Source organism: Thalassophryne amazonica, chromosome 3 (genome assembly GCF_902500255.1).
Source record: "Thalassophryne amazonica chromosome 3, fThaAma1.1, whole genome shotgun sequence".
Lineage (NCBI taxonomy): Eukaryota > Metazoa > Chordata > Actinopteri > Batrachoidiformes > Batrachoididae > Thalassophryne > Thalassophryne amazonica.
In genome coordinates this window covers 44,204,396-44,232,179 of record NC_047105.1, presented here as the reverse complement: position 1 = coordinate 44,232,179, position 27,784 = coordinate 44,204,396, and the positions used below count along the sequence as shown (strand labels likewise).

Here is a 27,784-nt window from a genome sequence, read left to right as displayed (position 1 = left end):
TTAGTCACTTAATTAGTCATGGGCATGTTTTGGACATAACGTGAAATAAATCACCTATCACTGTCTTTAGCAGACAGGTGTGCAACCATTGGAGATATTGCTATTTAGATGGTAAACTCACAAGTGACAGGTTTTCTAGCGAGGAAACTTTTTCTGCATGTAAAGCTTCAAAATGAACAAACAAGAGAAGCACTGATCCACCAGAGTTCCCTGAGGTGAAGCATTAGATCACATCTATCTCTTTCTCATCCTTCTCTCAACATCTGATCTCCTACACACCACACTGGGCATCATTATTTGTTATTTAGGTGTACAGTGGTCCCTCGCTATATTGCGGTTCACCTTTCGCAGCCTTGCAGTTTTGCAGATTTTTTTTGTGCAGTTTTGCATGCTTCTTCTTCTTTTTTTTTAACAGCACATTGTGTTCTGCATCCTCATCAGGCGGACCGGTCGGCATCACCGCGATTGCTCTCACTGCCTCTGATGCGCTTACCGAGTCTGCGGGCTCGGTAAGCGCTGCAGCGGGCCTCTCACACTGCCCCACTGTCTGCTGTGCGGAGTTGCAGCCAAAATCTAGCAACAGGTCCAGAGACTACGCTCGCTGTTTTGATGCAGAGCGCTCCAGCAGCTCGCAAGGATAGAATTCTTGCGGAAAAATAAGCAGCGCTGCATGGTCTCGGTAACCACAGCCGCAGAGCTCCGTGGCCACTGACAGAAGTTTGTATCTTTTTAATGACTTGGATTCTTTGCGGGTCCTGCATCCATCCCACAATGGTACACCGGAGGCAGTGAGCGAAGAAAGAGCACACGTGTTGTGTTCTGCGTGTCTGTTTCTAAGAATCTTCTCGCCCAGAAGAAAGAAAGAACGCCAACAACTACCCATAACTGTATTCTTCACTCGGAAAAAGACACCTGCACCGAGGTGTGACTCAGTGGAAAAACATGCTGCGGAGCGGCGGAAGGACGAAGAGGCGCGATCAGAGGGACTATGAAATACTGGTCAGTCACTATTAGTAATTTCTTATGTGTCCAACCTCATAGGTTGATCGTTACAATTAAATTCGTTATTTCTAAAAGCCATCATAATTATTTATAGGAAAACGTTCTATTTTTATTTCTCAAACAAATGTTTGGGCCTGAAAACAGGTTTTGATCTTTCGTTTCATTCTATAATACTGGACTTATTTTTCTAATAAGGTCTGAACTTTCAGTGTTTACACAGGAGAGAAAAGTGAGGAAATGTTAATGCCTGTTTGAGAAAAGTGTATAAAGTGTGTAGTGAGGGGTTTTACAGCCTTAAAACATCTAAAATAATTGTAAAAAATAATGCTGATTACTTTGCGGATTTCGCCTATCGCGAGTTATTTTTAGAACGTAACTCCCGCGATAAACGAGGGACCACTGTATCTCAAAATTGTGGCATATAAATGGCAGAGAAACTCTGCACTTGACTTTAGATGAGGTTTTGCTGCCGGTCTATGATGCAGTTGCTTTCTGTTTCTTCATGATAGCAATGCACGTGCACCACACTTCATTTTAAGACCAACATTCCCACTGGCACACAGATGAGTGCAGGGAGTGAAAATGATAACGGTGTGTGTTGAAATCTAGCAATGACACTTGCACTGGGTGAAAGACAGAACTCCAGAGTCTTGGTTAATGTCCATTTTCATCTAATACACATGTTTAGATGGTGGAAGGAAACCACAGCACCTCGAAATCCTCCTGGGCATTCTTGGAATTGAGTACAGGACCTTCTTGCTGTGTGGTAACCACTGCACTACTGTGCTGCCCTTGATGTGCATATCTCACCTTGTCCTGCACTTGATTGTGAAATTCCAGATGTTGCTCCATCTGTGCCCTATGGGTGGCAGTGTAACCACAGAGCGGACAGACCATGTGGCCCCCGTCCCTCTCCTGACAGTACTTGATGTGGTCCCTTAGAGAGGCGCCACGCTGGTATGTCCTGCGGCAGAACGGACAGGCCTGCTGCATCCTCACCGCATCTACAGCACAGTACATCCAGAGAGAGTGCAGACACATGAAATATATGCTGTTTTAAACATCTTTGCTAAACTTTGTATGACAGAAACTTTTACTAATCCAAATGTTAATCCAAATGTTGAACAGCATGCAGAATGTTAAAATGTTTCTTATGTATTTTACTCCTGATGTTCTACTACATGCAGTTGATTGACAGCTGTCAGTTTAATGGTTTTAGGTTTTCTAATATAATCCAGGAAAATATTCTGACTGCATGACTTGCTGTATTGCACTTTAAACCATTCATAAATTTTTGGACTCATCACTTTGTGATAATTTTGGTGTCAAATTATTTGAAACATACATTTTATGGAGGTCAAAGATCAAAATATTTTCCTAGGCGATAGATTAATGGACTGCATTTATATAGCACTTTTCCGTCTGCGTCAGACCCTCAAAGCGCTTTACATTAATGCCTTACATTCAACCCGATGTGAGGGTGCTGCCATACAAGGCGCTCGCTACACACCGGGAGCAACTAGGGGATTAAGGACCTTGCACAAGGGCCCTTAGTGATTTTCCGGTCAGGCTGGGACTTGAACCATGGATCCTCTGGTATCAAGCCCAATGCTTTAACCACTAGACCATCACATCCCATAGATAGAAAGATAGATAGTCCTCCAGTTTGTGAACATAACTAACAAACAATAAATGTTCCCATATTGTGACACCCCCCGCACAATGAAGATCACAAACTCATTCTGGTGAAAACTGATGTGCCATTTCAATCCAAAGATCGACTTTGTTTTGCCTACAGGGTGTTAAATCACACAGATGTGTGTGCCCTTTGCTGGATGGTTAGTGGATGTTATACTGATGATGGATTAGAAGCACGGCCTCCCCGATCTGAACCCGAGTGGTGTTCAGTTGTTGGACTTCTGTGCTAGCCACAGTTTGTCCATCACAAACACCATGTTCGAGCACAAGCGTTGGTAAGTGGGACCCCGGAGGCAGCTGATAGGTACCGGCAGACCAAGCGTGCTGCAGCCCATGCAGTCACAGAGGCAAAAACTCTGGCAAACCATCCGACGCCTCAGGAGGCGGAAGCAGCTCTCCACTGGCACTGTCTGGGTGGGGAGCTGTTGACACTGACTGGGGATGTTGTCGGGCGGTGGAAGGAATACTTGGAGAATCTCCTCAATCCCATCGTCAAGTCTTCCGAAGAGGACGCAGAGACTGGGGACTCAGAGGCAGACTCATCCATCACCCAGGCCGAAGTCACCGAGGTGGTCAGAAAGCTCCTCGGTGGCAAGGCTCCTGGGGTGGGTGATGTCCGTCCTGAGTACCTTAAGTCTCTGGATGTTGTGGGACTGTCTTGGTTGACACGCCTCTGCAACATTGCGTGGCGGTCGGGGACAGTGCCTCTGGATTGGCAGAACGGGGTGGTGGTCCCTCTGTTTAAGAAGGGGGACTGGAGGATGTGTTCAAATTATAGGGGGAATCACACTCCTCAGCCTCCCCGATAAGGTCTATTCCAGAGTACTGGAGAAGAGGGGAGAAGAGAGGAGAATTCGACCGATTCAGGAGGAGCAGTGTGGTTTTCGTCCTGGTCGCGGCACACTGGACCTTCTCTACACCCTGCATTGGGTGCTCGAGGGTTCATGGGAGTTTGCCCAACCAGTCCACATGTGCTTCGTAGATCTGGAGAAGGCGTGGGGGGTGCTCCGGGAGTATGGAATCCGAGGTCCGGGGTCCTTTGCTAAGGGCTATCCGGTCCCTGTACGACCGCAGCAGGAGCTTGTTTCGCATTGCCGGCAGTAAGTCAAACCTGTTTCCAGTGCACGTTGGCCTCCGCCAGGGCTGCCCTTTGTCACCGGTTCTGTTCATTACCTTTATGGACAGAATTTCTAGGCGCAGCCAGGGTGTAGAGGGGGTCCGGTTTGGGAACCACAGAATCTCATCTCTGCTGTTTGCGGACGATGTGGTTCTGTAGGCTTCATCAAATCAGGACCTTCAGCGTGCACTGGGGCGGTTTGCAGCCAAGTGTGAAGCATCCGGGATGAAAATCAGCACCTCCAAATCCGAGGCCATGGTTCTCGACCAGAAAAAGGTGCTTTGCCCTCTTCAGGTCGGTGGCATGTCCTTGCCTCAAGTGGAGGAGTTTAAGTATCTCGGGGTCTTGTTCACGAGCGAGAGACGGATGGAGTGTGAGATCGACAGACGGATTGGTGCAGCGTCTGCAGTAATGCGGTCGCTGTATCGGACCGCCGTGGTGAAGAGAGAGCTGAGTAGGGGGCAAAGCTCTTGATTTACCGATTGATCTACGTTCTGACCCTCACCTATGGTCATGAGATTTTGGCTCATGACCGAAAGAGATCGCGAGTACAAGCAGCCGAGATGAGTTTTCTCTGCAGGGTGGCTGGGCACTCCCTTAGAGACAGGATGAGGAGCTCAGTCACTCGGGAGGAGCTCGGAGTCGAGTCGCTGCTCCTCCACGTCGAAAGGAGCCAGCTGAGGTGGCTCGGGCATCTTTTGCGGATGCCCCCTGGACGCCTCGCTGGAGAGGTGTTCCGGGCACGTCCCATTGGGAAGGAGACCTCGGGGAAGACCCAGGACACACTGGAGGGACTACGTCTCTTGGCTGACTTGGCTCGGGGTTCCCCCGGAGGAGCTGGGGGAGGTGTGTGTGGATCAGGAGGTCTGGGCGACTTTGCTTGAGCTGCTGCCCCTGTGACCCGACTCTGGATAAAGCGGAAGAAAATGGATGGATATTAGAAGCAGGTGTGGTTGTCATTGAGAAATAAATACTGTTTCCACACAGACATGCACTAAATCAAAGAAGTGAACCAATAGTTTTTGATTATGTCACAGTGGTTACACTTGAAAACTCAAAGAACATGGTAATACCGCCACACAACCCTGCGGAAAGGATTTGTTCACAAAAGAAAAAGAAAGTGAGGGAGAAGGTTGGAGGTATGCATTGAGTGGCATCTGTGGGACAGAGAGCATGTCTGTATTATGTATTAAATCACGGAATTAAAATGTTACTTTCTGATTGTTTACAGAGAGTGTACTAAAACTCAAATAACGAAGTCATACATCCACACAACGCTGGGGAAAGGATTTTGTATGAATGTAGAAGAAGAAGATGCCTTCCTTGTCTCTCGGCCACTCTCAAGATATGTACGGATTTGAAAAAACGTTACTTGAAATATGTTAAAGTATGTTTGTCAGTTTCTTTCATTTTCAAAACCTATGTCTGATGGATGTTTGGAATTTTCAGGGATAATATTCATTTGGAATGAATAGAAAGGTGGTGTCGATGAGTAATTTAAGCCCAAGATCTGCTCTCCTGAGTCCTGATATCTAAGAGGTGGATAAGTTCAGTTGGCTTTTGGTCTTTACCACAGCAATGCCTCACTGTCTTAATAAGTGCTCCATTTAAGCACATAGAAGCATTTTTTTTATACCAAAATTATGACTGTATGACTATTAGGTCCTAAGACAGCATCCACTGAATCCCACCCGGACATATTATCAAAGTCTGCTCAGTTTATCCAGGTCCATGAATAAGATGGGCCTTTATTGTGGTAGTACAATAAAACAAATTCAAAAATAAAATAACAAATTATGATGGGTGGCAGGCACTATTTGCCTCACAACAAGAAGGCCCTGGGATCGATTCTGGTCGGGTCCTTTCTGTGTGGATTTTGCTTGTTCTCCTCGTGTTTGCGTAGGTTTCCTCCGGCTGCTCCAGCTTCATCGCAAATTCCAAAGACATGCAGGTTAGGAGAATAGAGAACTTTAATTTGGCCACAGGTGCGAGTGTGAAAGAGTGAGTTTGTCTGTCTGTATGTAACCCTGTGACAGACTGGTGTCCTGTCCAGGATGTACCCCACCTCTCACCCTATGACTGCTGGGATAGGCTCCAGCTCCCTTTGTTGTAGTAAGTGGGTATAGAGAATGAATAAATGAATGAATCACAAATTATGATGTGACATTCATTAAAATACTGTATTTGTTGAGACCCCATATGCACGTGGCACTACCTGCTCTCTCAGGTGAGCGGCGCCGTATGCCCGGTGACCACATGGCAGGCGGCAGCTCCTCGTCCCTGCTGCTGGGGCGGCGCATGGATATAGAACCATTATGGGTTAGATGGTCCAAGAGTTCGGCTGAGCTGGAAGCCTTCTTCAAATGGACAAGGAATTCATAGTGGGCCAGGTCCTCCAAAGCAGTCTGGGAATCTGAGTCCTTACCTTAATCACAAGAGAAGTTCAGATTCACTGTTCATCTGCATTATATCCAGAACTAACTTTGACCATTGTGCAGAATTTTTTATACATATTTTCTGCACAATTCGTGCATACACAACTAGAGTGCTTATATAAAGAGAGTGGCAACATTGGTATCCCAGTGGTTTGACTGACAGTCACCAGATTGTTTTCAACACCAGATTGATTGTGCATTGATCATACTACACGTAACACACATCTCAGTGAGAGTGGGTTGTTGGATGCATGGTTTGAATCTCCCAAAATGTTCACAATGACGAGATGTTGTGCATATGGATGCAAAAAATAATCAATTTAAAACATGGATATAAAATGTATAGATTTCATTCAGATACAGAAAGAAAAAATATAAGAGAATCAAGTCAAGAGAATGAGATGAAAAGCACCATCCAGCTCATCATAATTATACCTACCAAAATAAGGCATTAATTTGGATTCATTCATTATAAAGCCTATAACATCAAAATGTTTAAAACTCGATTAATCTCATTTCTTGATGCTGTTTGATCTGGTCAATATTCTGTCTGTGGTAGTTTTGTACACAACAGTGCCAGGCCACAAATACATCATTTTTAAAAGCACCAACAAAAAATAACAGTAACTATCATTATTCTGGAAATCAATAATGATTTTAGCGGATCTGCAGAAATGTGAGGAAGAAAATCATTTTAGAAGCAACTTGCTATAATAACTGTCAGAGAAACATTTAAAATGTGTGTTTGTGTGTGTGCACGTGCGCTTGAGTGTGTTAAGTCGCAGAGATTTGCCCTGAAATGGTCGTTAGGCTGAAATAATTGTTTATTAAACTCTGAAATGTGTGAAACTGTAAATATGTTGGATTTACGTTAATGCTCAAGCAGCAGATATGAGAACAGGTGATGTATATTGTATTATATATGTATGTGTATTATACATATATAATAAATTAAAACAAATTAACAAATGCACTGTTTTTGTTCAACTTAAAAGTCAAATTATGAATAATAATAATAATAATAATAATAATAATAATACATTTTATTTGTATAGCACTTTTAACAATGACACTTTACAGGTTTAAAAACAAAGCATAATAAAAAGAAAAGACTAAAGAAGAAAAAATAATAATTTCAAAGGTGTTTTCTATATGTAAACTGGGTGATGATGAGGCAGGTATGAGTGTGGAGTTGTCACACATAAACACAGGAAACGCTGCATCCAATGGATCAAGCCTGGAAATAATATGGTGCCAAATCACTACCCCCCCCCACCCCCCCCCCCCCCCCCCCCCCCCCACACACACACACAAACACATAATTATGCTTTTATGATTTTGGCAAGGATGTGAATATCCCAAACTGCCTCTAATTTTGACTCACCTTGGTCCCAGCCCAGTCTCACATTTTGTTTTTCCTTTTTATGGTATCGTCACAAAAATGGTTACTATTTTTTAACCCTAACCGTAACCCCAAAACCCCAATGCCCCCCCCATGCCATCCTAAATATATTATAAAGTTATGACCTGAGTTTGAGCTTTCAAGGTCACCCACAGTGACTTCATAATACGTTTAATCAGGGGCGCCGCCAGGAATTTTGGGCCCCATGAAAAGAAATCTTACTGGGCCACCCCCCCCAATATTATTTTGTCAGTATTATAACTGTATCCCTGTCAATCATGGGCCCTTAGAATCCTTCTCCTTATTCTCCCCTTTTCGGTGCCCCTGTGTTTAACTGTAGTCTGAGCTGTATTTATAATTCATTCTAAATTTCGCCTGTATGTGAAATAAGCATTCAGCCAACATGTTGACCTTATCTCACTTTTAAATGATTGTTCTCAAAATGGCAAAACTTTGTCCTTAGCAGAGCCTCGAACATTCCATTATGTTTGGTGCAGAATGGGATCAGTTTGCTCACACACGGATGGACGGAACCACCGGAGAGAAAACAACAACCTGCATGTGCGACTATGCAGAAAAGTCTGCGCTTTTGAGTCAAAATGTCAAATAGTGTCATAAATGATATTCAGTTCTTGTTAATGTGAACACTGTGCAACCGATTGTTAAAGTCGGCTCTCAACACCATCTTGAGGAAACTAAATGGCCTGACCTAAAGCGAGACGAGCAAAACCCTTTTATTTCATGCCTTTGAGAGCAGCGACAGGCGGGCAGAGAGGAAAGCCGCAGAAGTACGTGATGACACGAATCCATGTTTCAGCTGGAATTTTTCACATGAAGAATGGTGACCGCCCGCTATCACGGCTCAAGCCACTCTGCCTCTCTTCAAGCGACTCTGAGGAAGATTTTTCAAATGTTTGCAGATGTTGGCATATTTCGAGCTTGTTTTTCATGTGGTGACATGAAGAGCCGGTGTGGTTGAGCGTTGTAAAAACTCAGCTTTGCCTTCATCAGGCGAGGCCAAATCACACGAGGCGAGGGAGCTAAGTGATTGTTAGTAGGCGAGCCGCGCGGCCCTTTGATCTCTCCAAAATAAAAGGGAAAGCCTCGCGTCGCGCAATGCTGATTTCAGTACCGTAACGTCACCTCTTTGATGCATGGAAATATTGTGACATTGTGTGGGATGAGTTCTTTTGTCATGCTTTCAGACAGCCGCCTTTTCAAAGAGAAGAGTAAGAAAAGGCTGGGTTTGTAGGGAAGGTTTGGTTTCACAGGGAGCTGATATGAAGGTGTTTCTAGAGGGCTTTGAGAAGCTCCATGAGACCAGAGCGTCTTGCATCAGAAAAAAATGAATAAAAAACCACTGTAAACTTGTTTACACGTCCTATAATATCTTATACAACAGTCTTGTGTAACTGTATGTCTGTATAACACCTTTTAAAACTGTTGGTTTGATTCGCTTTTGGACGGTGCTTCTCTAGGAGCAGATGCGGTGGGATTTTATAATTTAAAAAAAGAAGCTAAAGTAAAAGTTTGCCTACAGAGACTCAAAATGCCCCACCTCTCAACGTTAAAGGGGTTAGGGTGTGCAAAATTTGTTTTTAATCTGCGTCGTTCAGGTAAACGTGCTTGGGGTTTCAGGGTAAATAGACTTAAAATTCCACATTTTGAAGACAGTATCCCCTCTTACAAGCAAGATTTTAGGTCTGAAAATACAAAATGTTTACTTGAAAATACACCCACTGACCTTACCCAGAAGACCAGATTCACTTGTTCATGGAGGGTGTGGCCAGTAGGCCCAGAAACAGGTCATTTCTTAGAAACATGAAAATGGGAATTTAAAGAATGCACCACCTCAGAGCTTGTGTGGGGGTTTGTTGTAATTTTTGGATTTAAAAGGCTTTGTCATATTAGGCTTTGTCAGTATTGTCATACTGTAAGCCTCTGAGCGCTCTATGCACCTTTGAGAATTGCATCATGTGAGAGAAATTCCATTTCAAAAATTACTGAACAGAAAATACAGGAAATATATGGCTATTTGATGAGCTGAATATAGTTTAACTCTAAATGAACAAAAAATAACTACGTTTCTATGAAATTTAAAATTCCACAGTGTCATAATTAATGGATTTTATGGTTACTTACAACATATATTTATGGTGATATCACTAAATTAATACAGGGGGAAAATATATCAGATTAGCCAGAGTATAAGACAATGTTTTTTGTTTCATAAAAAAACCCCCAAAACAAAACAAAACAAAAAACGGGAAAAATACGGGGTGGTGTACAAACTGTAGAATTTTTTTCTATCCGCCAATATGGTATCTTCTAAGAATGCTGGTTGATATAAAACCTATATATTAGGAAGAAGAAAATTACACAGAACTGGCTAAATTTCTCCTGACACTTTGTACCACTAATGTTATTAAAATAAGTCGCTGGTATTGTTTCATTGTTAGTTTGACCATGTGGTTGATTTTTATGTTGCAATATTGATTATCATTAATTGCTTCCAAAACTAATTTATTTAAACAAACGATTTCTTGCAAACAAAATTCCTATCAAAAGTGAGCAATGCACTAAGAGGCCTGATTACAAACACTTTTTAACATATGTAATAAAATAAACTTATCCTTCATTATTGATTTTTAAGACACCTGCTAGCCTATATTAGTGTGACCCCATTTAAAAAAAATTGAGCTCTGGCCTTTTAGGGGCATGTTGGTCAATTAACAGAGAAACGTATTCTTTATATATATATATATATATATATATATATATATATATATATATATATATATATATATATATATATATATATATATAATTTAATTTGACCTTTCACTGTTAAATAACCTGTCCGTTTACTGTTAAACCAGTAAACATATTCAAACTTGTGGAGTATTTTTGGCTAAAAACCTTAACATGTATTTACAAATGCATGTTAACATGTCTATTTTTAACAACTTATATTACTTTGTTTAAAAAGTCTATATTGTGACCATTTAAAGAGGATGCCCAACAGTTTCACATTTTACAATAATAATAATAATAATAATAATAATAATAACAATACATGCATTGATTCTGACACTTTAAGTAAATCAGTCTCATATTTTATGGAACCTGTTAAAGATTGAGAATCTGCAGTAAGTGTTATGACCAGCGTACACAACATGACTATATAATAATACCAGACTGACATTAAGCTCTTCTTAGTCACTAACCTGTGTATGTTCATTTAAAGTCTGAAACCAGGAAAATAAAGTGTCAAAAAAGAAAATTCAATATTCGTTTCAAAAAGGCTACTATATGGAACAGTACTGATGAAGAATATAAAATATTTAGCCTTGGTAAATTTAAATATTTGATTAAAAACAAAATTCTATCTTCATATTATATTTCTTTCTTTATAATTTAATTATATAGGTTATTTTTATTGTCATTTGTTACCTAATGCACATGTATATTTTTATGTCTTGCTTATGTTTATGTCTTGTATAATGTCTATTTTGTTTATAACCAATTTTTGGCTGTCCAGCTAGATTAGCTTCTAAGTTACTTCTGGACAGCCTTACATCCCATATCCTACCTATGTATTTTATATTTCATTTTTTAAACTTTTTTGTATATTGTATATTTTAGTGTGTGTGTGGTGTAAATAAATATGAATCTAAATCTGAATCTCTTACAATTTCAAAAATATTTTTGGCTTTTCTTCCTTTTTAAGGATCATTCCCAAGCTTGAACTTCAAAGGTCAGATTTAACATTTTCACAAGTTTTACAAAAACATGCAATAATAATAATAAAGCATATAGATGCAACACTTTCACCAGGTTTTGTGAAAGGTTTTGAGTTCATCCTGCTAACACACAAGCAAAACCACAACCTCTTTGCTTTGGATTGTGCCATCAGGCCGAGTTGTCTGTCTGTTTGTCACTTACAGAACATCCTCAGTGGTTCCTGCTCTCTCTCCATGTCGGTGACAGATGTGGTGGAGGCGTGTTCCACCGCCTCAGCCTCCCCCTGCATCCAGCGGTTCCTGCCGCCGGGGCTGAGGCTGTGTGGACGCGTGCAGCGAGCGGGGCTGCCAGGCTCCTCCGTCCCCTCGCTGGACGTCAGGCTCGTCTTGTCTAGGGTCTCCTGGAGCTCCAGGCCCCATAGGCCCACCTCATCCTCCCCCTCGGAGCCCAGAGACGGCACCTGCTCAGCGTGCACTGCAAAGACAAAAGCCGGCGTGCAGACATGCTGAAGGGGACGTGTGATTTATTTCTTTATACTCTATTTATAATAATATTTCAGCATCATGTGTCTCCAATCAACTTTTACAAGAAATGACAAAAATATTTTTTAAGTGTGATTAAAATACAGCAGACATGTGTTTCCTATCATTTCAAAATGTCATTTTGTGGGCTGAGCTGTAGATTATGACCACTTAAACCCAAAGACAATGCTGCAGGAACTGAAACCAGAGCCGGGGTGGGGGGAAACACAACACAGAAAGAACACAAAATGCTGTTTGTGCAAATATATTAGTTTAATATTTGCACAAACAGGATTTAATTTCACTTTTATTTGATGTGTGCGCCGCTGCTGCTGTCATTTGCTGATCCCCTGTAAGCGAGAGAACTCTCGCCGCCTCCACTGAAGCTGGTCAATGTGTTTTTTATCATGACGTGCTGAACGTCTGACACGGCTTTGTGTGGTTTCATCTGTGGATCACGATCAATACAAGCAGACACGCTCAGCCTACAGCCTACTCATTTGTGGAAAGGAAATCCAGATCTGGAAAGGGAGGGCCCCTGACATGAAATTTATAATCCAGAGAATGTTTTGCAGGGCTCCCCGCTCAATGCTTAACTTTTTAATAGCAATAACCTGAGAAATATAAGTCGTCTCGGCTCAGCTTCGGCGTAAATTCTAAAACTCTTCGATGAGCATCACTGTCATTTTATAATTTAGCATCAATAAAAATAGATGAAATAAGACAGCATAAAAATACTCCAACCGTCACCAAATATACAGAGACTATATACAAGGCAGACTATAAAGTTATTACTTCAGATTTTTCATTTTGAACTAAAACTCTTCAGCATGAAGAGTGCATATGTCTGCCAGTGTCCAATCATCTCTATCAACCAATCCCAACTTGAGCTGCTTGAGCTGTGCGGGAAAAGTCTTCTACATGCAAAATTAGAAGATTTCTAGTGTTGGAAATAAAAATTGTGTTTTGAAAATGATGAGCAGGGTATTTAACTTTTTTTTTTTTTAAACCAAGTTAGTCACATTGAGATCGAGATCTCTTTTACAAGGGAGACCTGGACAATTACAAAGTTTCTAATTCACCTAAACTGCATGTCTTTAAATGTGGGAGGAAACCCATGCAACCATGGGGAGAACATGCAAACTCCACACAGAAAGTCCACAGGTGGGAATCAATCGCATGACCTTCTTGGCGTGAGGCAACAGTGCTAACCGCTAATCCACCGTGCTGCTTAGTTTGTTCTACAACACTGGAAAAAGGCTACAGTTTTTTAAAATGTTCCAGTTTATCCCTGAACAACCTCCCCAGTAGGGCCATGCCTTCAACACAACACACATAACCAAGTCAAATCCCCTTTCACGAATACATATTGGGGTCCACTGTTCCCCCCAGCCAATTTTGACCTCATCAGTACCATTGAAGGTGACTAAACAAGACTTAGAATCCAGTCTCAGTATACTATGGTCAAGAGAAAAATGGAAACCTTGCCACTGTTGTAAATCAATGAAAGATTACAAAAGCCAAAATTTAAAAATGCTTCAATCATGCTGAAAAAACATAACACATTATTTGTCTGATCACAAAAATGTATAGCTTGGACTGTCTATTATGCAGTTATGGGGCAAAAAAATAAAAACAATAAAAATGGTGACCCGCTTCTTGGCTATAGCTGTCACTCTGAGAAGGATAGCATTTTTATTTGTTTGTTTGTTTGTTGGCCATGGCAGCCCAGTCTCAAGTTACATTTATATCATGCCAAATCAGAACAAAGCTCTCTCAAGGGGCTTTACACACTATTTTAAACCCTAACCCTAACCATACCCCCCCTGCCCATGTCACCCCAAAAACTGTCACAAAAATGTAACACATTTCATGACAGTATATATATATATATATATATATATATATATATATATATATATATATATATATATATATTAAATCACTTTTTGTGACATCATCACTTTTTTGCCGTGTGATTGGATTGGCTATGGAATGATGAAACTGGATTGCAAATGTTGTTTGGTCACCTTAGGTGGTACCCAAAACCTGCTTGGCTGTACATTGGAACATTTTTTTTAATCTCTATCCTTTATTATTTTTTTGCAGATTCACCACCAAAACACTTTCCTTTTCAGGTCTACTAACATATTAAAACTTTAATCATACTTGTTTTTGTTGTTGTTGTTGTTGTTTGTTCAATTGAGATTTGACTATTTCTTGATAAATGGACAAAAACGCAAAATAAACAACAACAAAATAAATAAATAAATAAATAGAAACTGAGAAACTGTTTATCTGGCTTCCGAACTTAATTGCATCCCCCTCCCACCTGTCCGCTAAGTTTCATGAAAATTTGTTGGCAACTTTATGAGTGATTCTGCAAATATTCCAACTCGAATAGAAGTGATCAGACAGCTTATCATATACCTATAAATGATACACCAATATGATTGGATAAAACACTAAAGAATAAATAGCAATACACCCTTTTTGCGGACGAGTAATATTTTTCATACCACCCGAGTAATCAGCCAATCCGGACAACCTCCTAGGTTGATTGTTAAAATTAAATTCATTAGTTCTAAAAGCCATCATAATTATTTACAGGAAAACATTCTTTTTTTTTTTTCTACTAAGGTTTGAACTTTGAGTATTTACACAGGAGAGAAATGTGAGCAAATGTTCATGCCTGTTTGAAAAAAGTGTATAAAGTGTGTAGTGAGGGGTTTTACAGCCTTAAAACATCTATAATAATTGTAAAAAATAACGCTGACTACTTCGCGGATTTCACCTATCGCGGGTTATTTTTAGAACGTAACTCCCGCGATAAACAAGGGACCACTGTATATGATAAAATCGTTATCAAGTTGTTCACCAATGAATATGGCATTTTACACCCTTCAGAAAACCATACAACATTTATCATTTATAGGTATATGATAAAATCGTTATCAAGTTGCTTTACCAATAAATATGGCTTTTACACCCTTCAGAAAACCATACAACATTTATCATTTACAGGTATATGATAAAATCGTTATCAAGTTGCTTTACCAATAATATGGCTTTTTACACCCTTCAGAAAACCATACAACATTTATCATTTACAGGTATATGATAAAATCGTTATCAAGTTGCTTTACCAATAAATATGGCTTTTTACACCCTTCAGAAAACCATACAACATTTATCATTTACAGGTATATGATAAAATCGTTATCAAGTTGCTTTACCAATAAATATGGCTTTTTACACCCTTCAGAAAACCATACAACATTTATCATTTACAGGTATATGATAAAATCGTTATCAAGTTGTTCACCAATGAATATGGCATTTTACACCCTTCAGAAAACCATACAACATTTATCATTTATAGGTATATGATAAAATCGTTATCAAGTTGCTTTACCAATAAATATGGCTTTTTACACCCTTCAGAAAACCATACAACATTTATCATTTACAGGTATATGATAAAATCGTTATCAAGTTGCTTTACCAATAAATATGGCTTTTTACACCCTTCAGAAAACCATACAACATTTATCATTTACAGGTATATGATAAAATCATTATCAAGTTGTTTTACCAATGAATATGGCTTTTTACACCCTTTGGGGTGTAAAAAGCCATATTCATTGGTGAACAACTTGATAACTGATAATATCAATGCCACACAACCCCATGTGTATCAAATATATGTAGAAAATGTTCCACAAGCTGTTGAACAGTCAAGTTCACTAACAATAAAATATCTGAACTCACATCCATAAAATTAGCTGTTTTCGTATTTATTAGCATGGGGCCTTGACCTCTGACCTTGATCGTAAACCAAAATCAAATAACTCCTTCCTAATGCACCAAGTTTGATTGAAATCATATTTCTTAAACTATCTTGTTAACGCACAAAACACAGTTACACAGAGACGAACGCCTCTTGTGGCGTCATTAGCAAACAGGCACAGCTAAAAAAATCTACAAGGCAGCTTCCTTAGTGGAATGAATTATTCACCTCTAAGCAGGAAAATGTCACTTTGAACAAAATTAAACTCATAAATATGCTAAACATGACAAACTGTGGGTGCACTCAACATTTCGTATCTACATCTGTGCATTTTAAGGCACACACTGAATTATATAGTACATTTATTCATGAGACACAAACGCAGTCAAAATTGCGCACATTCACCCCTGACATTGGGGTGAATGTGAGGCATTATTGTAAAGTGCTTTGAGCATCTGATGCAGATGGAAAAACAAGCAGTATATAAATGCAGTCCGTTTACCATTTACCATTTCATTTATTTTATTTTTTTGTACATTAAAAGTGTGCCGCTACACCGTCTGCACCCAGAGTGGAAAGACAGATGACTTTTCCCATGACAAAGACAATAAATGACAATCACAAACACATGCACAGGATTTCAGCTGTAGGCTCTGATTTCCAAGACATTTTTGAGGACTCTGTGTTTCCCGCTCACTGATTGGCAATATCTAATCACAACCAAATAATGACTATTTAAGAACACAAATGGAATCGCTGCCAGTGCCTTTGAAATGTATCATCAGAGAAAGCCAGACCGCGTTCACGGGGGGAGCGTGCACTGTCACTACGTGCAACAGCCCCATTGTTCTTTTTGTTCTGCTCGAAAAACAACTGCCGAAACCAAATTTCTGGTCAGTATCTGCAAGATGCACACCTGAGATTTTTATTACATTCAAATAAAAGATAATGAACAGTAAAAAGCTTTTCTTGGTCACATCAGAGTGAAAATGTTTTACAGATCATTGAAAACTGAAAAACACAATTTTGAAAGTTAAAAGTTTAGATTTTGCATTAACTGCTGCAGTCAAGAAGAAAATTCAACATTTTCACTTGTCCATCTTATTAAAATGTTTAAACTGCTCTGGTCAGGTTTTAACTGCATCAAGAGTTGTGTTAAGTAGCTATAAACCAGTGATTAAAATGAACAAAAGAAGAAGGAGAATAAAAAAATACCTTTTATATAAAGTCTGTGAGCTGAAAACGGTTAACGATAATCTAGTTTTGATATGTTAAAAGTCATCAAAGATTTTTTTTTTAAATTTATGACAAATACGGAATATATTATTGGCCTAGGACTTTAAAAGTGTTCTAAAAGGAGCATTGTTATTTTGGATTTACTTTACCTGGCTGCATTCATCACCAATCATCACCAACAATGGGGTGGTCTAATTTTTTTTTTTTTTTTTTTTATCAGCTTAAATAAGCTTAAATGGGCATTAATGCAGGTTGGGTTTGCATTAAACTTTCTCCAACAATGACAAAACTGCTTTACATACTTTAATCAATTTTAAAAGGCTTATAGACTACAAATTTGTTGGATAAATAACATCTCTAAGCCATCAGTAGTATAATAAAAGGACATTAATTAAGTTTCAATTTGTTTTAAACTGTTCATCAACTCCAGCGCCAAACTGGATTGATGTTTTTATTCATTTGAAAAAAAAAATGCAGCTAAATCTGACATTTAACAGCTTCCAACCAACAAAGTAAATTGTACAAAGTAAATTAACTCAGATAAAGTAAAATTAACTCCTAATATAAATTAACTCTATGAGGGCTGATCATCTTAACACTACTGCAGAATTGATTTGTTAGTATTTGTAGTGGTGTATTATGTATTCACACTGCAGTCAGGTTTATTCTGCCAACTTTACTATGAACTAACTGATGCAAATTGGCCAATATTAAAATATGAAAAATTTAATTCATATTATATAGTGTGCATTTGTTTTAAACTACAGCAATGATGATTAATCCATGTGAGGGTTTTAAAGCAGATATTTGATGGGTTTACACAGCTCCAAAGCAAGGGCAAAGTATGATCATGGCCGTTGTGTGGTTTAAATTAGGGTGAAATGGCAACAGTAATAAACTGGTTTCACATGCTTTAACCTTCTATAATCAAAACCAACATAATATACAATAGAGAAGGATTTTCTAAAAAAAAGAAAAAAAAAGACACAACACTTGTCAAAAGGCACACGAAAGACAGTCTTTCTTATTCCACTCCACAATGAAGCTGTGTAACCGGTGATTCAACAGACAAAATCTGCACAATCCACAGTGTCTCCAATCACAGCCACACAAGCTCATAACACACTCAGAGTTGTGATAGGTGTTTTGGTGGCTTACTTTTCTTGGTTTCTTTTTTAGAAATCAATATGTTTTTGAGAATTTAGATTTACCATACAACACTTCTCTCTCTCTCTCTCTCTCTCTCTCTCTCTCTCTCTCTCTCTCTCTCTCTCTCTCTCTCTCTCTCTCTATGAATACATATATCAAGGTAGAAACTGCAATCTGGTAGATACTGCGATTCCACCAGTCGAGATTACGATCAGAGTCTCTACCCATATGTGTCAAAATAAAATGTAGGAATTTTTTTCTTCTGAATGGAACTGTACATAATGCTTGTGCTTGAATCTGAATAAAATGCATGATATTGATCAGTTACATTTCCTAACATTTCCTGTAGTATATATATATATGTAGTATATATATATATATATACATATGGTGTCCCAAAAAATTTTAAACACTTGGTTTGACCCTTAAATGCTACAAAGTTAATCGCTTATGTTTCTTTTTTACTTGCAGAGACCCTGAAGTTTATGTTGATGCCAAGCAAGACTCAGGAAAATGCCAAGATTAACCATTAACCACTACAGCGAACAAAAATTATTGAGTTTTGGCACCAGACCAAGAGTGTCAAACAGGTGCAGTGACTTTATGCTACATTGACAAAATGCAGGGCCAATATTAACATTGGTATGAAAAACTTCAACCCTTCAGCTTTTCTATCCAGCCATAAATTTATTTCCTAGACATATGCTTTGACCATTTTCTTTGCTGATAAAATGTTGCATATTTTTTGGGGACTTACCCATTTTACACACGGGTCACAGAGGAGAATTTTAACCATGCCATTGTATATTTCATGTCACTTTAGTTAAGGTGTAGTAAATTGCATTTTGTGTATGTTGTCATCATTAATTTTCATAGAGCAAGTAAATGATGATAAAAAGGTGACAACATGTCGTATCACTGCAATGCTCTGGCATGACGTACACAGCAGGTACATTTTAAGTGAAAAAATGCATTCCTTAACTTGCATGCAGAGCGCATTGGCCCGTTCGGATTCTAATTAAAGTGCACCCTAGACAGCCACTACTATGTAGTAAGTAAACGTGATGTTTGCTACCTGACCTGAGTACAACGTGAACTGTGAAAATAAAAGCTCCTTTGAGTGGGTCGTGATCTAATATATAAGGCTGACAGTGTGTGTGTGTGTGTGTGTGTGTGTGTGTGTGTGTGTGTGTGTGTGTGTGTGTGTGTGTGTTCACTCATGTATGCTTTCAACCTAAGGGCCCCAGTGACCTCCCCCTTGGTGCCCCCAGTCACCATAGCAGGTTTGGTGTCAACTGCTTAATTACTGTGGCTGTGCATAGCAAACACACACACACACACACACACACACACACACACACACACACACACACACACACACACACACACACACACACACACACACACACACACACACACACACACACACTTAGTGGTATAGCTTTATATATTAGATACACGTGATAGTATATACAAGAACTCACACTTGGGTTTGAGAAAATCTAATTTTTTTTTTCTGTTTGTTTTTGAGGAATAATTGCGTAACCAATTCATTAACTGGCAGAAAACTGATGGTTAAAACAAGTGTGTCACAGCCGTACAAATGACATCATCACACATCTTTCGAATGATTGGCTTCACTGGCTGATGGACACTGAATAACTGAAAATTATACATTCAGCATCTCTTTATACCTCGTTACAAGTCACAGATCAAAGCCAGTAATGTGCAACGCAACAGTTGCACAACAGTGCAACAGTTACTAATACTATGTCTTATAGAAGGGGGGGGGGTGCCCCAATTCCCAAATGCACACCTCACATTTGTCTGCGTCACTTCTACATGTTCACCGCTTTTTAAACGTGCACTTTGCCTGTGAGCAGTGATCTCGGAATGTCTCACCTACGTGTGTGTATCTGTTTGTATCAGCAAGTCGATTACACGCCTGTGAAAAAATCCAACACGCATGCAAAGTGCTGAATCACCAAAGGCCGCTCGCCCAGGGGGAAGAATGAGCCGCTCTTACAGGGGGTGAAATTGGTCATCAAAATGAAGTCATGCGATGCAGTTGACTCCAACCTGTCAGGCCTGCAGCAGTTTCCTGATAGCACGTATACCACCAGGGCCCAAAGAGCAAAAAAACAAAAACAAAATCTGCTTTAGGTTAGCATCAAATTGGCTCTAATTTCCCTCATGACAGTGAATGACACCGAGCCCCGTATGTGACGTCACTGAAGCGCCACTGCGCAGGGATGGCTTTCATTATCAGGCCTGTTGAGTTATTTATTTGGCTGGAGTTTGCATATTTTGTCCTTCAATAGGAAAGCTAAATCTACAAATAATGCACAAGATTTGGAATCATGGCTGTGCATGTTTGCAGGATTTATATGCTGTGAGACAAAGCACAGAGACTTTAAACACACACACACACACACACACTACTCAAAGAGCGCAGCAGTTGTTGGACAACGCTGCACATATAATCACACGCGGTACAGGAGGAACAGCAGTGCGCTATCTTGCATGAACCGTGGTGTATGTGGGAAGAGGGTGACTCATACCTAGAGACTGCTAACCGAAGTGTGCTGCATCATATTTGAAAATGTCGATACGTTGGACCTCTAGAGAGCCATTATGACAGTGTGACAACAGCAATGTACAAATAACACTGCAGCACTCTGAGCTCCTCTGTCCCTCAACATCAGAGGTTATCCAGTTTTTTTAGAACACCTATTAAATAATAATAATAATAATAATAAAGACATTTACCAGGGAGAATACATTTTGCTACATGGCGACACAGCACAAGCAAGCCTGTGCTTGGTAAATAAATAAAGTTGTCTATAGTGCATAGGGTTAGTCTGTTTCAAACTACTTATATGTTTTCATATTACTGACACAACTTTGAGAAAGTTACCATTTTAAAATACACATTAAAGTTTTAAAATAAGCAAACTAATTAAACTGCTCACCTACGAGCCTACAAAAACCTTTTCTTTGTTTTGTTTTGATTGCAGTGCTGCACTCTTTCCGTCCCAGGGGGCATCTTCTGTACACTTACTGCCATTTAAACTGCACTTTATTTTTTATGATACACACATGCAATTTGTTATTGACTCAGTAATTATGTGGCGAAATGGTTTAAAATAACTCACACACAATAATTACCTAGAAATTACCTTGTTTGTTTCTTTTGGTTTTTTAAAAAGGCAACAAACAGGGCCAGGCCCCATTTAGCACATTTAACTGGTATAGTCTCTGTTGATATTCTAATTACATAAATACCACAATACAAAGTCATGTCATTTTATTAATGCTGCTTCACAGCATATATATATATATATATATATATATATATATATATATATATATATATATATATATATATATATATATATATATATATATATATATATATATATATATATATATATATATATATATATATATATATATGGGAAACCAAAGAATGTACAATTTGGTACAGCTATGTTAGTTTTACAAAAAATTCTATAAAATCTGTATAGAGCTTCTATGCTGGTGATCACCAAATTTGTGACATTGCCTCAAATGTTCTGTTAATGTATCAAATACCCCCTTTGTCCCTTCTTAAAATGGCAACAAATCTGTGCTATAATAAGGATTTTTAATGTAAAATTTTTTAACAATCCACATTTGTAAAATCTGTTCAGGCAAAAATGTAAAAAATGCTTTAAAAAAGGACTGCAAGTTTGACTGACGCTAAGTCAAATACAAATTGTGCTGTTTTCATATTGATAGGGATGTGTTAACAGTCATCATTACACCATCTGTACAGATGTTTGTTTATTGTGGAATGCTGGCGTCCCGTTCAGTACGGTTCGCCACCACTGTTTTACTTAAAAAAAAACAGTGACTAACCCCATCAATAAATTATAATGCAAATATCAACTGGAAACATGTTGACCTCTGTAAGTATGACTGTAAAAAACTAAGCTGAGTGTAATTTACACTATTTCACTGACAGTAGTTTAAGAAATATGAATAAATTAGCTATCTACAGATAAAAAGCAAATGTCAAAGTTTTATTGACATGTAAGGTTCGACAGTGTCATGCACTAAACACTGTCATGAACTAAACATAATTCAACATAAACCATCTGAACAACTGTGTCAAAGACATGTTTTAAAGAAAATATATTTTTTAATTACCTCCGTCAATGAAGATGGAGGAGGTTATGTTATCATCTGTTTCTTTGTTTGTCTATTTGTTTGTGAACAGCCCAGAGCCCACAATTTTTCATATGAAATTTTTACTTAAGATTCATATCCTGATAGGCAAAAACTTATTCAATTTTCAAGGTTATAGGTCAAAGTCAGGAAAAATCTTGGAAAATTGGGCACCGCAGTCTTGTTTGAGGGCGGGCGCTAAAGGGATCAAATATGACACATACGAGGTCTGTTAGAAAAGTATCCGACCTTTTTATTTTTTTCAAAAACCATATGGATTTGAATCACATGTGATTGCATCAGCCAAGCTTGAACCTTCGTGCACACGCGTGAGTTTTTTCCACGCCTGTCGGTTGCGTCATTCGCCTGTGAGCAGGCTTTGTGTGAGCAGTGGTCCACCCCTCTTGTCGTTTTTTTATTGTGAATAAATGTCTGAATGATTTGGAGTTTGGCTGCATCAATTTTTTCCAGAAACTGTGAGAGACCTCCAGGTGGACACCATTCGGAAAATTAATATGGCTTTCAGGGACGATTTTATGGGGATTACACAGATTAAGGAGTGCTCCAGCCGGTTTAAAGACCACCCACAGCTGCTGAGAGCGCGGCGCACTCCGAGCGCCGATCGACAGGCTCATACCCCGCTGAAACAACCAGATCATTTCCAACGTGAAGGCTTTGTTGATCCGGGATGTCGTCTGACTTTCACAAAAATGGCAGGAGACATGGACATCAGTACTTTTTTGGCACATTCCACTGTTACAGGAGTTTTTTTCATGGAAAGAAAAGCGGATGGATGCGCCACCGTGCCGCTCATGGCACGGCACAAAACCACCTCCGTGTTGGTGTCACAGGACGGCTTTGAGATGGCTTTCAGACGGCTGTCGGTGGGTTTTCAGTCGTGTGACTAACCGAGAAATTGTGGATGAGCCTGGACATGCCAGAACATGTCCTGTGAGGCTTCATCATGGCGTTGCTTTGCGCCATGTGGCTCCACCGCGACGCGCGGAATTCCTCCGCACGTCTGTCTCAATGTGCCGAAAAAGTGCTGATGTCCACGTCTTCCGCAATTCCTGTGCTAGTCAGAGGACGTCCCAGATAAAATACAGCGTCCAGTTTGGAAATGAACGGCACATTCCACTGTTACAGGAGTTTTTGTCATGGAAAGAGGCTTACGCATAGCCAAGGGTGGGCCTGGATGGGCCTGGGCCTGCCCACTTGTCAGCCAGGCCCGCCCCATCCAATGAGAAGGCTAGTCGACACTCGACAGTCACCTGTTGTTGCCTCAATGTATTTCAATGATATGGTATTGCATTAGCATTGAGCGACAATTAATACATTTTGTCTAAAAAATCTGGTTCATCTTCTGTGATTTTTATTAATTCATTTTCAGAGTACAGTGGTCTCTCACTATAACGCAGTTCACCTTTCACGGCCTTGCAGTTTCGCTGATTTTTTTAGTGCAATTTTGCATGCTTTTTTTTAAAATGGCATATTGTGTTCTGCGTCCTTATCAGGCGGGCCGTTCACGGCACCGGTCGGCATCACCGCGATTGCTCTCACTGCCTCCGATGTGCTTTCTGCGGGCTCAGTAAACGCCGCAGCGGGCCACCTCCTCCTGTCTGCTGTGCGGAATTGCGCCAAATCTGGCAACAGGTCCAGAGACTACGCTCGCTGTTTTGATCCGGATGTTGACCGCAGCCGCAGAGCTCCGTGACCACCGAGAGAGGACTTGGATTCTTTGCGGGTCCTGCATCCGTACCTCCGGAGGCAGTGAGCGAGGGGAGAGCTGCGCATTGTGTTCTGCGTGTGTCTGTTTAAAAATCTTCTCGCACAGAAAAAAAAAGAGAGTGTTTACACAGGAGAGAAAAGTAAGAAATTGTTAATGCCTGTTTGAGAAAAGTGTGTAGTGAGGGGTTTTACAGCCTTAAAACATCTATAATAATTGCAAAGAATAGCACTGACTTCGCGGATAAAAACGTCCACCAGAACATCCATGTTGGCTCACAGACTGAATGCACTTTCCCTTGAAAGAGAACTGATCGAATCGTTGGACTATGATGACGTGATAAGAGAGTTCAACAAAAAACCCCATCGTCTCCTGCTGTAGCATTAAAAGGATTCGTCAAATGTAAGTGTGAGACCATTAATTACTTTTTTCTTCTAAATAGACCTAATTGTTAATATTATATTGCAACTGCCACGAATCATGTTGGTGTCCGTTCTGATGGTTTTTAATTTGGCCGCCGAGCCATGGTTTCCATTGTTTATCAATTTCATAATTTGGCCGCCGAGCCAACCTGTTTTCATGTTGCGGATATATTTTGAATTTTTATTTTAAAGGACTTTACATGACTAAGCGTTGCGTTGCTGCTTGCATTGTCCATGGGGAGCTTGTGTCTGACGTGTCGCGTCTGTGTGTTCACTTTGCCAGTGCTGTAGGCTAAGTGATAACATTGCTTGCGATGTCCAAACGAGGCATACTTTTTCAAATGGTGTATTATAATACCTACACCTTACCTACAACCCCAAAGGTTGGGCCCGTCTGAATTTTCTGGGCCCACCCATTTTATGATTCCTGCCTACGGCCCTGGAAAGAGGAGCGGAGGAATTCCGCGCGTAGCGGCGGTGCTGCATGGCGCAAAGCAACGCCGTGATGAAGCCTCCAGGACATGTTCTGGCATGTCCAGGCTCATCCACAATTTCTCGGTTAGTCACACGACTGAAACCCACCGACAGCTGTCTGAAAGCCATCTCAAAGCCATCCTGTGAGACCAACATGGAGGTGGTTTTGTGCCGCGCCATGAACGGCTCTGTGGCGTGTCCGTCCACTTTTCTTTCCATGAAAAAAACTCCTGTAACAGTGGAATGTGCCAAAAAAGTACTGATGTCCACGTCTCCTGCCATTTTTGTGTAAGTCAGATGACGTCCCGGATCAACAAAGCCTTCACGTTGGAAATGATCTGGTTGTTTCAGCCTTTCGATCGGTGCTCGGAGCGCGGCGCGCTCTCAGACGCTGTGGGCGGTCTTTAAACCGGCTGGGGCACTCCTTAATCTGTGTAATCCCCATAAAATCGTCCCTGAAAGCCATTTGAATTTTCCGAATGGTGTCCACCTGCAGGTCTCTCACAGTTTCTGGAAAAAATTGATGCAGCAAAGCTCCAAATCGTTCAGACATTTATTCACAATAAAAATCCGACGAGAGGGGTGGACCACTGCTCATACAAAGCCTGCTCACAGGCGAATGACGCAACCGACAGGCGTGAAAAAAGCTTGGCTGATGCAATCATACGTGATTCAAATCCATATGGTTTTTGAAAAAAATAAAAAGGTCGGATACTTTTCTAACAGACCTCGTATGATGCAATTTTTCTATATCCAGGGACAGCTCTTGTCTGGCTCTCTGAGTTTTTGGGCAAATTACACACAGACAAAGTGACAATGGAAAGACAAAGTGATGATGCAGTGGGACATGTGTTGTGGTTTGTTTATGACCCGGAGCTCAAACGTGTCGAGGTGATTGTGCAGGCAAGAGAACACAGCTACTCTGGTTACCTGTGTAGACTAACACTTATCGACATGACCTATCCTATTTGCCTCGTCTTCCCTTCTCCACTGGGAACCGAAAAAAACTGCACTTTTTGCGACTGCTTCGGTGTTTGCAGTTGAAAACAAAACAGTACACCATTTTTTCCGTTAGAACTGATGCTGTTTGTGGGGAGAGACTAATCCCCGGGCAGAGTGTGGGAGTGTCAGTACAAACAATTTGGAGGATGGGGGTTTCAGCGGAAACTATTTTAAATCGGCACGTCTTCAACCGGCAGGTCCGCTAGGTGGCAGCAAGTACACTTTTAACCCTCTGGGGTCCAAGGGCATTTTTTTGGACAGTTCACTTGCCTGGCATAAATGTTTTATTATTGCGGTTAACAGCTCTCCCTGCATCCCACAATCAAGTTGTATGTCTCTTTTTTTTCAGGACAACCTGTGCTTTCATAATATATATGCTTTTGTTTACAAAGGTATCAATCAGAAATAAGAAAGGAAAAAGTAAAGCGGAGCACCCAGGGGGATATTCAAACAGGCTAACTAGTAACATATCACTCCTGAAAACGATCTTTGGCTTTTCACGTGAGGTAAATCTGCCTCTGATTGGATTTTGGAAAACCATGTGACGGTGAACCAATTCCGATTGGACACTCACATTGCGCACATCATCACACAGCTTCTATGAGGAGTACAAAGATGGCCGATGGCTGGCTCGAAAGTCCGCAGAGTTAACTTTTCTGCAAAAAAGTAAGTTTCTGTCTCATATCATTAAAAAGTTATTTATACTTTAGTAAAGCTTGGTCTCAGCCGTTGTATACGACGGCGTTGGCCACAGAGGGTTAAGTTTACCAAGCCGGGCTGAATGATTTGTGCTGAAACTCCAACACTCTGCCCGGGTCTGAGTATCTGCTGTGGTTGTCCCCGGATGTGGTCAAATCACGTGATATCAGGCAGGAGTTCAAATGAGAATTTTCAATGAATTTTCAAAAATTCATAACTCTGTCAAAAAAGATCAAATTTCTCTCATATTTGACAGTGTTATGTAGGATGGTACCCTTTATCACTTGACAAAATTTAATCTGGATCTGATCCACATTACAGATTTTGAACATTGAAAACCCCATTTACTGTATATTTTATATTATACCTTCATCAACCATGCCCCAATCACTCTCATATCTGAAAGTGAGGTGCAGACTGGAACTCACTGTCACCTGACAATGCTTGATCCAGATTTGATCCAGATTGTGGATCTTGTGGACATTTGAATTTAGTATTGAAAAGCCCATTTGGTACACATTTTGCATTATATATCAATCAAAAGTGTCTCAATCACTCTCATTTTTCTGTTATGGATTTATCTACACCACCAAAATTGGATGGAGGTTCCAATGTTATGTCTGTTTATCTTCTGTCAGTTGGAAACCAAGTACCATAAAGCAATGACAAAATTGTGCATAGTAGAGATAACCAATGTTCTGTAAAATATATCTGAAAAAGAATTCAGAAACTGAAAAGTAGAAAAAAAACCTCACAACACCACAACAAAACCTTCGATTCAAGTGCATGAACTAAATACATAGTCCTGACATTTGATCACATGTAATTTAGCTTATGAAAAGGCACAAACAGGACTTTGACCTTGAAAATTTTTTCCAAGGTAAAAATTTTGTGGAATTAGTGCTGGCGGAGGTTTGCGCTTTATGAGCGTGGTGCTCTAGTTAAAATTTGAAGTCGTTTTGCCATGCTTTTTTTTACAGCTTTCATGGTTGCTTGAATGTCAAAAGAAACCTGACTACTGTCTATTTTGAACATTTTGACCACATTAATGTCATGAACACCCACACACGCCAAACAAGAACCAAATGCAGGAAGATGAAGAAATAATAGGTTTTTTTACTGTACCTATGACAGCAGCTCGGTGACACTCATCTGCAG

At 40.0% G+C, this 27,784-nt stretch overlaps 1 protein-coding gene across 1 annotated transcript in view; it reads right to left on the bottom strand.

The window, feature by feature from the left end:
• LOC117507745 (zinc finger E-box-binding homeobox 2-like) overlaps positions 1 to 27,784 on the bottom strand; it is a 128,565-nt gene that overhangs the window by 7,069 nt on the left and 93,712 nt on the right. Inside the window, exons 2-4 of the mRNA XM_034167558.1 lie at positions 11,600 to 11,910; positions 6,033 to 6,242; positions 1,813 to 2,006 (exon numbers count right to left, since the gene is read on the bottom strand). Coding sequence (XP_034023449.1) covers positions 1,813 to 2,006; positions 6,033 to 6,242; positions 11,600 to 11,910 — 715 coding nt within the window. The remainder of the gene's footprint in view (positions 1 to 1,812; positions 2,007 to 6,032; positions 6,243 to 11,599; positions 11,911 to 27,784) is intronic.